The 12,987-nt window shown below is 45.7% G+C and overlaps 1 protein-coding gene across 2 annotated transcripts; it reads right to left on the bottom strand.

The window, feature by feature from the left end:
* Positions 1-1,004: 1,004 nt before the first annotated feature.
* On the bottom strand, positions 1,005-6,790 carry LOC142983645 (uncharacterized). 2 transcript variants are annotated; one of them, XM_076130627.1, is made up of 4 exons: positions 6,534-6,790; positions 3,670-4,927; positions 1,450-1,949; positions 1,005-1,294 (listed from the first exon to the last, which is right to left on the bottom strand). In XM_076130627.1, exons 2-4 carry the CDS (start codon positions 3,790-3,792, stop codon positions 1,201-1,203), a joined length of 717 nt encoding a protein of 238 aa, XP_075986742.1. In that variant the 5' UTR covers positions 3,793-4,927; positions 6,534-6,790; the 3' UTR covers positions 1,005-1,200. The 2 variants fall into 2 exon arrangements, with proteins under 2 accessions (XP_075986742.1, XP_075986743.1); XM_076130628.1 differs by having other exon boundaries at positions 3,670-4,920.
* Positions 6,791-12,987: the final 6,197 nt, after the last annotated feature.

The raw sequence follows: 12,987 nt of genomic DNA, 5'->3' as shown, positions 1-12,987 counted from the left end.
TTATCGAGGAAGGCTATAGTCTATATAACATCACGCTACAGCCATTAGGAGCGCAGTAGCAACGGTGAATGTAACAAAAGCGGGGAAAATTATGACCCATTCTCTCTCATGTGACGCAAGCGAAGTTGCGTGGGTCAGCTAGTATAACATATTTTGTTATTAAGCTGACGTGCAAATATTCGGCATACATTTAACATAAGTAAATCTAAAACTGAAATTAATATAACTTAATCATTTTTGAAGTCTTTTTCTAACGACCGCCCCTACGTGTATCGCCGAAACAGCTGGTGTCGAGCGTGAGCGCGCTGGTGGCGGCCGACGACGAGACGTGGGCCGACGACGAGGTGTGCGCGACGGGCGCGCTGCTGGCGGCCGCCGTGCTGGCGCCCGACAGTGCCGCGCGCCTCCCCGCCCGCCGCGCGCTGCACGCGCTGCTGGACCTGCGCGCCGCGCCCGCGCAGGTGACGAGCCGTCACGACGTCGACACCGTCGCTCTCGAGACCGACAACTTGTGATAACGTCCGACGGTGGCAGGCGGCGCTGCTGGGCCGCGTGCTGTTGGGCGCGCTGCGCTGCCCGCGCCTGCGCCTGGAGCTGAGCGACGCGCTGCGCAGCGGCGGGGACGGCGGCGCCGACCGCCTCGCCGACCTGGCGCTGGACGCGGCGCTCGTGGACCTGCTCGACCCGCCCGCGGGGGACGAGGCGGGGGGGGACGCGGCGGCCGAGGCGCGCCTGGCGGAGGCGCTGGGCGCGGGCTGGCGGCGCCTGGCGCCGGGCGCCGCCTACTGCGCCGTGCAGCTGCTGGGGCGGCGCCTGCCCCGCGCCGGGCCCGCGCTGCGCCGCCGCGCGCTGGCCGCGCTGGCGCCCGCCGACCGCCAGCGCGACGCGCTCCGCCCCGACAGACTCAAGGTGACGAGCGAACAGAGAGGAACGAGGTTCCTCGTCCTTCCGCTCGATTACGACGCGAAGGTAACACGCTCGTCGTATGTGCAGGTGCTGGTGGCCACGTCGCGCCTGCGCCTGCTGTTCCGCTCCGACGAGTGAGCGTCGTCTAACCCGGCGAGCGTCGAGGAGGACCGAATAAAACTACTATTCGCTTTAGATTCATATTTTATATAATTCGACGCGTCGAGATTCTTATAAGTATTTATCCTTAATATGCGTAAATTCGTTAAATACGATGTCTTCCGCGAAGGCGTTCTAGGCATGCGGCAGCTCCAGGCCGAGCTGCAACATCGGAAGCGTCAGCGCCGTGCCCACCAGCTGCCGGTGATACGTGCCGCGCAGCTCCCACCTGCGGAACACACGAACACGTGTCGGCGACAAATCGACGTCACGAACTTATCGTGGGACCATACGATAAGTTTGAAACGCAAATTTATTCTATAGAAATCTCCGTCGTTTAAAATCTGCTAATTAAAAAAAGTCCTCGGAACGGCCGGCTCTCACCCGTGCGCGTGCAGCAGGCTCCGCGCGGAGGTCTGCAGCGAGCTGGCGGCCGCCTCCAGCGACTCGAGCCCCGCGCCCGCCGCCCACGCGCGGCACGCGTCCACCAGCGCGCCGCCCACGCCGCGCCGCCGCCACGCCGGCTCCACGGCCAGCGCCTGCAGCCAGCCGCTGCGCCGCGCGCCGCGGAACGCCGCCACGCTCACCGTGCCCACGAGGCGCGCGTGCCGCCCCGCCGCGCCGCCCGCGTCCCGCTCCGCCAGCACGCGCGGCCGCAGCGCGCGCGGGTCCCCGCCCAGCGGCCCGCGGTACTCGGCCACGAAGCCCGCCAGCTCGCGGCGCAGGCGCGCGGCGTGCGCGGCGCCCGTGGCGCGGTGCGTGAGCAGCACGGCGGCGGCGGCGACGCCCGCCAGCACTAGCGGCGCCAGGCAGCAGGTGCCCAGCGACGCGCCCACGAAGATGAACAGCACGGCGCCGCACAGCACCGTCAGCTGCAGCATCAACTGCACACACGAGCACCGACCGAATCTTTACCGTATCGCCCCACGTGTTACACCGCGAGATATAGGATCGACGACGGTTCCAGCGAATGCATATCATCGCTGGTCCGGATGACAGGACATTAACACCTATTTTTTGTTTTTCAGAAGAGTGATATATAGTTTTCATAATAATATATTTCCAGTTTTGTTTTTCTTTCTTTTTCTGTTAAAAAATAGAATATGTACAGGCGAGAGCATAATAATAATAATTTTACACAAAAAAAGCATATAAACCAAAGTACTGACCAGAAAATTATATTTTTGTAATAAATCAATTTGAGGGTCTATGTTCCATTAATTTTTACATGACCTTTTGATTATTTTGTTCAAGTTGTTAATACATTCTTTTAACATAATGTTTGTGGTGTTATAGCATCCTATTTCTTCGTGATTTGTATAGATCATTAGAAAGGTCATATCATCTTTTTACTACCTGTTCATCCAAATGAACAATATATAGATCTGATTAGAATAAGTTTTGTCCTATTATAGGAGAGACTGACGGTAATCAATAGTAATCATGCATTGATACCTAAATAAAATATTCTTGTAATTTTATTTCTATGTCATTCTTATTTTATTTAAAACTAGCTGACCCGTGCAACTTCGCTTGCGTCCAATAAGAGAGAATGTGAGAGAATTTTGTGACATTAATTACTGGTACTCTGCTGACCCGTGCGGCTCCGCTCGCGTGAATGTTTTTTTTTTACTAATACAAAGCTTAATTATTCCTTAACAACAAAATATGCTTTTTTTCACAAAAAATATTCTCAAAATTATTTATATCTCATATAACTCGCGCTAAAGCATATCCGCCATTAAAACTGTTGCCATGACAACGGAATTTTGTTAATTCAATGTCATTATAATATTGATTATTCGCGACTTCGGTGGCGAAACCTGTATTTTCCCGGGAAATGCGTCATTTTCCCGGGGTAAAAAGTAGCCTATGTCCTTTCTCGGGTATCAAACTATCTCCATACCAAATTTCATGCAAATTGGTTCGGTAGTTTGGGCGTGATTGAGTAGCAGACAGACAGACAGACAGACAGACAGACAGACAGACAGACAGACAGAGTTACTTTCGCATTTATAATATTAGTATGGATTGTGGAAAATAAAAATAGCTCTAGATATCTGTGTGTACCTGAGTGTAGAAGTAAACCTGAATGGTTTTAAACAGACTGGGTGTTAAATTGTTGTTCTTCACAAAGTCAACAGGAGCACATCCATTAAATTCTTTTTCAAGTATAAAAATTATATTTGGTCAGGTAATGGTCATAGAACAAATATTTCTACAATGCCTAACATAGTTGTGGTATGCTACAGGATTGTGAATGTAGGCTTTCAGACTTGTAAATCTATATTCATAAGCCATGGAACTCTTACTTAAGTATGTATTTTATGTATTTTTAGATAACTAATTATTTAAAAATTACTTTATACTATTTAATAACTTCTTTTGTTACTTGGCATTTGTTTCTCATTACAAACTAGGTGCTTCTTAGTCCCCCATAACTTTAGCAAAGTCGGAGTGATATGTTGGGTGAATCCTAGACCCTGTCTCTCGTTCAAAACTAGTAATACCTATGTACAAACAGGAATAGAATAGGTAAATCGCTAATTATACATTGTGCACAATGTTGAGTGGCGGCGCCGGGCGCGTGTCGTCGTGTGTTACCTCTTGCAGGATGAACGTGATGATGGCCTCCACGTCGTACGAGGTGATTCCTTGCGTCACCAGCTCGCCGCGCGCCGCCTGCTCCTCTGCGCGCGCCGGTCGTATCACAATCTCGCACGACATTATCCTGTTCCACTCACGGCAACAATAACCACTACAATTTTCCTGGATGATTCACATACGTATAATACTTCTATTCAAGTTATACATGACACCTTACATATCATTTTAAATGTAGTTACAACTCTTAAAAAGTTCCTACAAAAGTTTTGTTCTAACGTAAATCTTGACCAGTAACAGTTACAAACAACAACAAAGATTAGCTGTCTTAAAGGCATACATATTTGACAGAATTCCCTTCATATTGACACTGACACTACTGACAATTTAGTAGCAGCTAATTGCCAGGTGATAAATAAATTATACTGTCCCCACGTGCCCACTGCGTACGAAACATATTGCAGTAATAAGAAGGATTTCTTATCTATTTTGGTTTATATATGTAAAGAGTTTAATGCGTTACTTTGCTATGTTAATTATATGTACAGTTAGGGCGCGTTTCTACTATGTCGTGACGACAGATAATCGTGTAGTTTTAAGTGTCGTGGCTCATGTATTTAAATGGAGGTGTTCACATATAGAACGATACGACTTACTGTCGTTTACGACATTTTTTGCAGTGACGACGGATTATCGTGACAGTGGGGACGGCTAGCACTACAGTCGTAAAACAATAAAAAATCGTTAGATTTGTAGCTTGCTAATGATGTGCACACGATACAGCGACTGCCGTGAAACGATAAAATGTCGTCGTCACTACACGATAACAATTTTTGACGACAAACAGTCGTTATAATGGGGACAGCCAGAGACGACATTCGAACTACACGACTATCTGTCGCCACAACATAGTGGGAACGCGCCCTTACAGTGGAGTTTGTATTCTTACTTTTTTTTTTTTTTTTTTTTTAATTATTACATTTATCTTTAAAAACATCTTTATACAAGCCTAAATATAGGTAATACATATCCAGTTTACTTGTTTCAAGTTTTTTCTCGATATTTCTTTTGCTTTTATTTACAGCTTGTCTCGGCTAGCATATAAAAATATTTCTGCTATCTTTATCTTCGTCTTCTAACTTTGGTAAGTTTCTGGTTTAAGTTAAACATCCACTCGTTCTACGCAGAATTGAGGGTACCTGGCTACTCCAACACCAGGTGCGGCGGAGTCTCCAACCTTCTATGATCCATCTGAAATCTAATAATATCTTCCTGAAATTTAATATTATGTCCCTGAAATCTTATGACGTCTTACTGAAATCTTATTTTTTCTTCCTGAAATGCTATTTAGACTCACTGAAATAACATAATAACTTTCTGAAATCTTATAACATCTCCCTGAAATCTTATAACGACTCCCTGAAATCTTATATCATCTTCCTGAAATCTTATAACATCTTCCTGAAATCTTATATCATGTTCCTGAAATCTTATAACATCGGCCTGAAATCTTATAACATCTCCCTGAAATGATATTATGACTCCCTGAAATCTTATAATATCTCCCTGAAATGATAAAATGACTCCCTGAAATCTTATAATAGCTTCCTGAAAAGATATTATGACTCCCTGAAATCTTATAATATCTCCCTGAAAAGATATTATGACTCCCTGAAATCTTATAATATCTCCCTGAAAAGATATTATAACTCCCTGAAATCTTATAATATCTCCCTGAAATGATATTATGACTCCCTGAAATCTTATAATATCTTTCTGAATTCTTATAATAGCTTCCTGAAATCTTAAATCATCTCCCTGAAATCTTAAAACATCTCCCTGAAATCTTATAACGTCTCTCTGAAATGATATTTTGACTCCTTGAAATTATTAAATAATTTAATGAATTCGTAAATCTTACTACACTTTACAAATGAAATGAACGAAATGAACGAAATGAACAAAATGAATGAAATGAAAGAGATGAACGAGATGAATGAAATGAACGAGATGAACGAAATAAACGAGATGAACGACATGAACGAAATGAACGAGATGAACGACATGAACGAAATGAATGAAATGAACGAGATGAACGAGATGAACGAAATGAATGAAATGAACGAGATGAACGACATGAACGAAATGAATGAAATGAACGAGATGAACGAGATGAACGAGATGAACGAAATGAACGAAATGATCGAGATGAACGACATGAACGAGATAAACGAGATGAACGAAATGAATGAAATGAACGGGATGAACGAGATGAACGAAATTAATGAAATGGACGAGATGAACGAGATGAACGAGATGAACGAAATGAACGGAATGAATGAAATGAACGAGATGAACGAAATGAATACAGGGTGTAAATGACAGCTAACCGAAAACTTTACTGGTAAGTTTGTGACACTGTATGCGCGAAATTTACTCCAACGATATTTCTCGGAAATGATTGGTTCCCGAGTTAGTCATTTTTGAGCGTTCAATGTATAGTGAACAACGCGATGTATCTCCGCGCATGCCTACGAGATTTCTGGCGGCGGCGCGGCGGCGCGCTGAGCGACGACATGTCGCGACGCGTCGTAGGTACGTACGCGTACCACCACGTCTATGCGCTCACTAGTATGCAACGCTATCATTAGATAACAATCTTATGTATCGTTTATGGTATCGTAAATAGGCCCGTATGTTACAATAGCTCATAGTAAAATTGTAAGTAGGTAGGTACCTACTTGGCTTTCGTGAAACCAAACAATAATAGCAAAATGTAACCAATAATAAGAAAGTGCTAAAACAAATTGTTATCAATGTCTATCAACACGCAAATACCTGGTGTATGGCGAGAGTTTGAGTACCTTTGGATACGGACGTACAGGTGCAGAGCACGCCGTGCACTTCCACGTGCTTCACCATACATAACACATCAACATTTCTTCCTATTTACGAACACAACTGCACTTCGAAAACAATAACAACAAAAATAATAACAATAAAAACACTAAAAACTCAAAACCGGAACAATAACAAGTAATAATAAACAACAGTTCACACACGACACGACGAATAGGACATAACGAACGACACCGGTGAAGAGCTTCCGTCTTCCGCGAGCCAATTGCTCGAACTATCAAAGAGAGCCGCCGGCGCGGGCGCCTCTCCGCTCACTCGTGCCGCCCCTCCCCCGCGCCACCCGCTCCCTCCGCGCCGTCCGCGCGCGCGCCGCCGATTTGGTGACGAGCGACGAGTTAGGATCCCAGTGAGAGATTAGATTCAATAAAATATTGATGTGGCATTACTATTTTTACTTGTCACAGTTGTTACTGGTTGCATTGTAGTTTTATTCAAATACCGAATAACATTACAAACATTATTGATGTAAGTTTAAAATACTTTGATATTTATAACATAAAATCAGCTTAAAGTAAATAAAATAAACACGTAACGTTTATTTAATTAAACCATAAAAAATGTAGGTACATAACAATGATAACAATCAATATCCATTAATATTCTTATCAGAGAAACTAACTTATCATAATTCATAATCCCCGGAGAATTACTTAGCATCCATTTTGTCGCATCCCATCTATGTAACATCCACGCGCGGTCGCGGCGTCACGCGTCACTACGGCCATCTACTTCTCGAGTCGCACCGCGCTTGTATGAAGTATGAATGAGCGTGTAAATATCGAATAGAATTTTGCAAGAACAAATGGAACAAAGCGACAATACATGTTAAATTGTTTATTAGAGATTTTTATAGCATTAAGGAATATCAATAGGATTTTTTGTCGTTCTGTATGTATTTGTACGTGTAATAATAAGATATCACACATTTAAAATCTTGTGAATTTACCTTTTACCGGCGAGCGTGATAATTATGTTATTTTCATTTTTAACATAGAACAAATACTAAGTAACGTGCATACTAGTGAGTGTGAGGCTGACAGCTGTGTGCGTAATCGTGTCTGTGTGGCGCGCGTAGGTACACGGCGTGACGTCGACCGTCGCGGCCGGCCGCCGCCGGCGCGGTGTCGTTGGCCGAACAGCTGATAGCGAATTTATACGTTGTTTTAATCCATTGCTGTTTTTTGTGAAAAACAGTAATATGACGGATTTTTTTTCATATTCATGTTGCATTGTGTAGTATTAACGAAATAATACCAAAAAAAATTAAAAAAAACGCATAAAAAATCGGAAAAATCAAGAAAAAACCGATGAAAATTTTCAACGCCATAAGCATCAGAATCGTGTCTAAAGTCATTTTTTTTCGTTTTTGGTAGGCTGTCTGTTACACCCTGTATAATGGACGAGATGAACGAGATGAACGAGATGAACGAGATGAACGAGATGAACGAAATGAACGAAATGAATGAAATGAACGAGATGAACGAGATGAACGAAATGAATGAAATGAACGAGATGAACGAGATGAACGAGATGAACGAAATGAACGGAATGAATGAAATGAACGAAATGAACGAAAGGAATAAAACAAATGAAACAAATTAAACGAATGAAACGAATGAAACAAATCCCGATCTCGATCTCGATCTCGATCTCGATCTCGATCTCGATCTCGATCTCGATCCCGATCCCGATCCCGATCTCGATCCCGATCCCGATCCCGATCCCGATCCCGATGCCGATCCCGATCCCGATCCCGATCCCGATCCCGATCCCGATCCCGATCCCGATCCCAATCGAACTAGCATAAACGGTTAATGCAAAGATCTGAACAGATGAATTCTACTGCAATGCCAAAGGAATGAGGTATGATTCCGACGGCAACGAGGTGTGACAAGCGACCTGTGTAAGGAACAAATGGTTAGGTTAGGTTAGGTTTTTTTTTTTTTTTTTTTTTTTTTTTTTTTTTTTTTTTTTTTTTTCCTAGCTACCCCTAACATGGAGGTCAGGGTCCTTGGCAAGCTATCTAGGTTCTTAACATCTATTTTGAAACTACCCGGAAATGGGCCTATTCTCCTCAATCATTCTAGTCCTCTATTACCATACCATTCTCGCTTTTATGCCTCTCGCACTTCTTTTCCTCATCTTTCATACTTGCATACCTATTCTATTTATTAGTCTATCATTAAGTACACACGGGGGGGGGCTTAGGTTAGGGTCGGATGGTGGGATGGGAAAAGGGGGGGGGGGGGGAGAAGGGTCATTTATTTTATTTTTACATTTGTGTTTTTTACTTATACCTACTATGTATACATACTACCTATGCACTTATATACTACCTATATACTTAACACTACTTACATTACACTTTTCTTTATTGCTTACTTATTTTAACATTTTATTTACTTATGCTATATACCTATATGCTATTTTAATATATATGACAATATATTAAATAATCATATTTTTCTTACACTAATTTTTAATTTTAATACAATTATTGTTATAGCTACAATTTTTATACAGTTTTTGCCGGTTGTTTGGTTCCCAGCCAGTCTAGGCCAGTTTATGACGTGAGCGGATTTAGCAGGTTTTGTTTCAGGGTACATTGTCAGGATGGGCTGAGAACAAACTGCTGCCACTCGGTGGAAAGTCGTTGACTGACCTGACCTTTTGTTGTGCGTTTTCTTTTCCTCTAGTTTAACGACACTTAAACCTTTGGAAAAGCTGCCACTCTCCGCGCGGGCCATTGCAACCAAGTTGGTCGTGTAGGTTTGTGTGCTTGTGTATGTGTTTTGTGTTGTAGTGTAGTGTGTGCGTGTGTTCGTCTGCTTTTTGTTTCTCCTCTCCGGTGTGGTTATGTTGCCTTTTGTCCCCTTTTCCACCTTAGCAGTAGGCAACCGACGCTCGGGCCAGAGCGTCCCACTTCCTTCGCACTGGGCATTCAGCACTGAATGCGTTGTGCTGGACGTGGGCCGCGCCCGCCCGGGCGCAGTTGCGACACGCTGGTGGTTCTCCCGCTGCCATGTCTGCGCACTTGTCCCTCATGTGAGGGCCTCCGCAGTGGCTGCAGAGATCGGCCGGCTCCCTGCAGAGGCGCTTGCTGTGTCCATATGCGAGGCACCGGGTGCACTGCACCAGCGGCGACTGGTCCTCAACTCGCACGTTCTGCAGGTCGACCTTCAGTCTCCCTGCAGCCACTGCCCTTGCCCATATCGTCGGAGACACCCTCAAGACGATGTTCGCGTTGTGGGGGTTCCGCGCTTTCCTCCTATACTTGACTTCCATCCTGTCTTCCTCGTCGGCGAGGGCGCCAAAAACACCCGCGTTCTGGCTCCGAAGGGCGCCCAGTACCTCCACATCGCTGTGAACGGTCAGGACGTCCCTCAGGACCAGGAGCGGGTCCTTGTTTTTGACCTCCTCGGCGACGAGTTGACCCCCGCTGTCCTTAAGCTTGCTAATTACTTTTTCCCTTTCTTCCTTCGTCTTGCATCCTAGTACTATTTTCCTATCCCTAGCTTTCCGCACTCTTTCAACTTTCACCCATCCATTCTTAGCATCAATCGTCTTTCTTACCTTCTCTAGTACTTCCTCTCCAGTGTCCTCTTCATGGTTAGGTTAGGTTAGGTTAGGTTAGGTTAGGTTAGGTTAGGTTAGGTTAGGTTAGGTTAGGTTAGGTTAGGTTAGGTTAGGTTAGGTTAGGTTAGGTTAGGTTTTTTTTTTTTTTTTTTTTTTTTTTTTTTTTTTTTTTTTTTTTTTTTTTTTTTTTTTTTTTTTCCTGTACCCCTGGCGCGGGACGTCCAGGGACTTTTATACAAACTACTCCTATTTTATTTTTCTTTACTTCTATTTCTTATCCTACCCTAAAAGGGCCTATTCTACCACATTCATTCCGTTCTCTAGTACCATACTTTCTCGCTTTTATGCCTCTCGTACTTTTATCCATCTTTCTTTCATTCTTTCATTCCTATGCTTTTCTATTTCTAACATTAACACAACTCGGGGAGGGGGGTGGGGGGGATTGGGGGAGGTTAGGGATATTTGTTTTATTCATATACATTTGTTTATCTTACATGCTATTCTTATATGCTATTCTTATTTTGTACTAACATTTACTTTTATTTGTATTCTACTTACACATTATTTCCTTATTTACTATTCTTAGCTTAATGGCTTAATGCTATCAGTATATATGATTAAATATATATGATAAACATTTTTTCTTACACTATTATCTTATATTATTTGTCTCATTTCGTTTGTTAACAACTTTTACTATTTTCCTTAGGTAAATTATGAACAATTCTCTTTTTGATTTATCCATAACAAGTTTAGGCCAGTTTTTCGGTTTTAATTCTATTTCTAACTTTTGTTCGACCTCGTATCTTTCCTTCTCGAACTGGGGGCATTCTGACACTAGGTGCGGCAGTGTCTCCAGCTGCCCAGGTTCACAGATGCATGTTGGGTCCTCCTTGCACTTGAACCTAGTCAGGTACTCGGAGAACCCACCATGCCCTGTTAAGGCTTGGGTCACCTCATGGTCCAGATTTATTTTTCGCACTATCCTATACGCGTCGATTGCGCTCGGGAAGTACATCTTGGTGATTTTCGCGGTTGTCCCTAGGCTGTACCTCCGGCCCCATTCGTCAAGCGACTCCGAACGGATTATTCGCTTGACGTATGAGACCGGACACCGGTCGTATTTAGGCCTACACTTGGACCCCAGGGCGGCCTCCTTCGCGAGTATATCCGCTCTCTCGTTGCCCTCCAGCCCTGCGTGGGCTTTTACCCAGAACAAGGAGACGCTCTTGTTCTGGGTGTTACAGTTTTTAATGGCGTCTCTGGTTTCCACCGCGAGGGGGTGGAGGGCAGCGGGGTTTACGACTGTTTGGAGGGCCGCCATAGAGTCACTGTAGACCGCAAAAGTCGCTTCTTTACGCTTATTCGCTTCCTTTGCCGCTTCGCAAAGAGCCAAAAGCTCAGCCTGGTAGACGGTGCAGTACGTCGGGAGAGCAAGCTTGAGGGTTTTTGTCTCGGCCTCCCCCCTCCATATGGAGAGAGCCGCTCCGACTTTGCCCTCAATCTTGCTCCCGTCCGTGAAAATGGTTAGGTTAGGTTAGGTTAGGTTAGGTTAGGTTAGGTTAGGTTAGGTTAGGTTAGGTTAGGTTAGGTTAGGTTAGGTTAGGTTAGGTTAGGTTAGGTTAGGTTAGGTTAGGTTAGGTTAGGTTAGGTTAGGTTCCCCCCCGACGGGTCTCCACCTTGCTGTGGTGGGGGGGCTTAGTAGCCGCAACCTTGAGTCCGAGGATTCGGTTGCGGTGAACCAAGAGGGACCCAGTGGAGAGGCCGCTTCCCTGTCTGGGTGGTACCGCACCAACCCGGGGGACCAAAGCGGCCGGCCGGCTGGGCCTAGGCGACGTAAGCCTGGCCGGTTTAGGAGAGGCTAGTCGCGGGGGAAGGGAGGTCGCTAAACCCTATCCTCCGCGACTGGGCGGGGCCGCACCGCGTGATGCGGCAACAGGGGGGCTGCCGTGGGGAGCCGGGGGTCGGGCGGTCGGACCCGGCTCTTAACCCATGGCGGCTGGTGGTGGGGCCGCTGGGCAGCTGGAGTAGTAGCGGGCGGACTGCCGCTCTTGGGTTCGGTGGCTAGGGTCACGGGGCAGCTGGAGTCGGAGCGTGGGACGCTCCGCTCTTGGGTCAGTGGCCTTGGCTGCTGGGCAGCTGGAGTGGGCGGACCGCTGCTCTTGGGCTCAGTGGCCGGAGAGGAGGTGGCGGCGGCCTACACATCTTCCGCCGCCGGCGGCCGGGACATGCTGCGCATCTGCGCGTGGCCTGTCCCGGCTTCCGAAGGCCCCCTGGCTGGTGAACTCGGGGGAGTTTGCTGGCCATTGCACAAGGGGGCATAGTGGGGGGACGGCATCCGTGTGTTGGGGTGTCGTCCCACACTGTGGAGGAGTCCACGCGTGGACGGCCGCGTCGGGGTCGCGGATGTGTGCTTAAAAGCGTTCCCGTGGCCTCGGCACTATGCGGCGAGGAGGAGGCAACACCTCGGTGGTTTAGTGGGTAGGCCTAGCCCTTCTGGTTCGGAGAGCCCCACATACCCCAGCGCTCCCCCGGGCGCTGGGGATGCAATTTCATGCATTAACCGAGTTAAAAAAAAAAAAAAAAAAGGTTAGGTTAGGTTAGGTTAGGTTAGGTTAGGTTAGGTTAGGTTAGGTTAGGTTAGGTTAGGTTAGGTTAGGTTAGGTTAGGTTAGGTTAGGTTAGGTTAGGTTAGGTTAGGTTAGGTTAGGTTAGGTTAGGTTAGGTTAGGTTAGGTTAGGTTAGGTTAGGTTAGGTTAGGTTAGGTTAGGTTAGGTTAGGTTAGGTTAGGTTAGGTTAGGTTAGGTTTTTTTTTTTTTTTTTT

Source organism: Anticarsia gemmatalis, chromosome 24 (assembly GCF_050436995.1).
Source record: "Anticarsia gemmatalis isolate Benzon Research Colony breed Stoneville strain chromosome 24, ilAntGemm2 primary, whole genome shotgun sequence".
Classification (NCBI taxonomy): domain Eukaryota; kingdom Metazoa; phylum Arthropoda; class Insecta; order Lepidoptera; family Erebidae; genus Anticarsia; species Anticarsia gemmatalis.
Note: the sequence above shows the minus strand (reverse complement) of the source record. Positions and strands in the feature narration are given on the sequence as shown.

What these genes read in the sequence shown, in the direction of transcription:
- LOC142983645 (XM_076130627.1), bottom strand. Translation starts at nt 3,792, where the DNA reads ATGTCGTGCGAGATTGTGATACGACCGGCGCGCGCAGAGGAGCAGGCG. An exon ending in TCACGTTCATCCTGCAAGAG is followed by an intron (nt 1,950 to 3,669) that starts GTAACACACGAC and finishes TCGTGTGTGCAG; the next exon opens with TTGATGCTGCAGCTGACGGT. An exon ending in AGCCTGCTGCACGCGCACGG is followed by an intron (nt 1,295 to 1,449) that starts GTGAGAGCCGGC and finishes TGTGTTCCGCAG; the next exon opens with GTGGGAGCTGCGCGGCACGT.